Genomic DNA, 278 nt, shown 5'->3' on the forward strand with positions numbered 1-278 from the left:
TCATGAGGACGCGAGTATATTGCATTCCCCTTAACGCTGCTGTTCCTAACGCTTTGTATGGTTGTGTCTGTCTGTCAGTCTTTTTCCGCCTTCGTCTGTGTTTGCGTGTGTCTGTACCTATGTCTCCGTCTGTGTCTCCGTCTGTGGTTATCTGTAGGAGAAAAAGGTGCAGAACTGATCCTGGTTCTTGGAGTTTTTACACGAGAGAAAGGGTGACTGAGTGAGTGAGGACACGTGCTGGTGGCCACCTCAGGACCGTGTATATTATCATCTCGATT

General features: G+C 48.2%; 1 protein-coding gene across 1 annotated transcript in view; it reads right to left on the reverse strand.

Moving 5' to 3' along the window:
- LOC119588967 (leucine-rich repeat extensin-like protein 5) overlaps window positions 1-278 on the reverse strand; it is a 45250-nt gene that overhangs the window by 14294 nt on the left and 30678 nt on the right. The window contains exon 4 of the mRNA XM_037937574.1: window positions 118-151. Within this exon, the coding sequence (XP_037793502.1) occupies window positions 118-151 (34 nt within the window). The remainder of the gene's footprint in view (window positions 1-117; window positions 152-278) is intronic.

This window comes from Penaeus monodon, chromosome 24 (assembly GCF_015228065.2).
Source record: "Penaeus monodon isolate SGIC_2016 chromosome 24, NSTDA_Pmon_1, whole genome shotgun sequence".
Lineage (NCBI taxonomy): Eukaryota > Metazoa > Arthropoda > Malacostraca > Decapoda > Penaeidae > Penaeus > Penaeus monodon.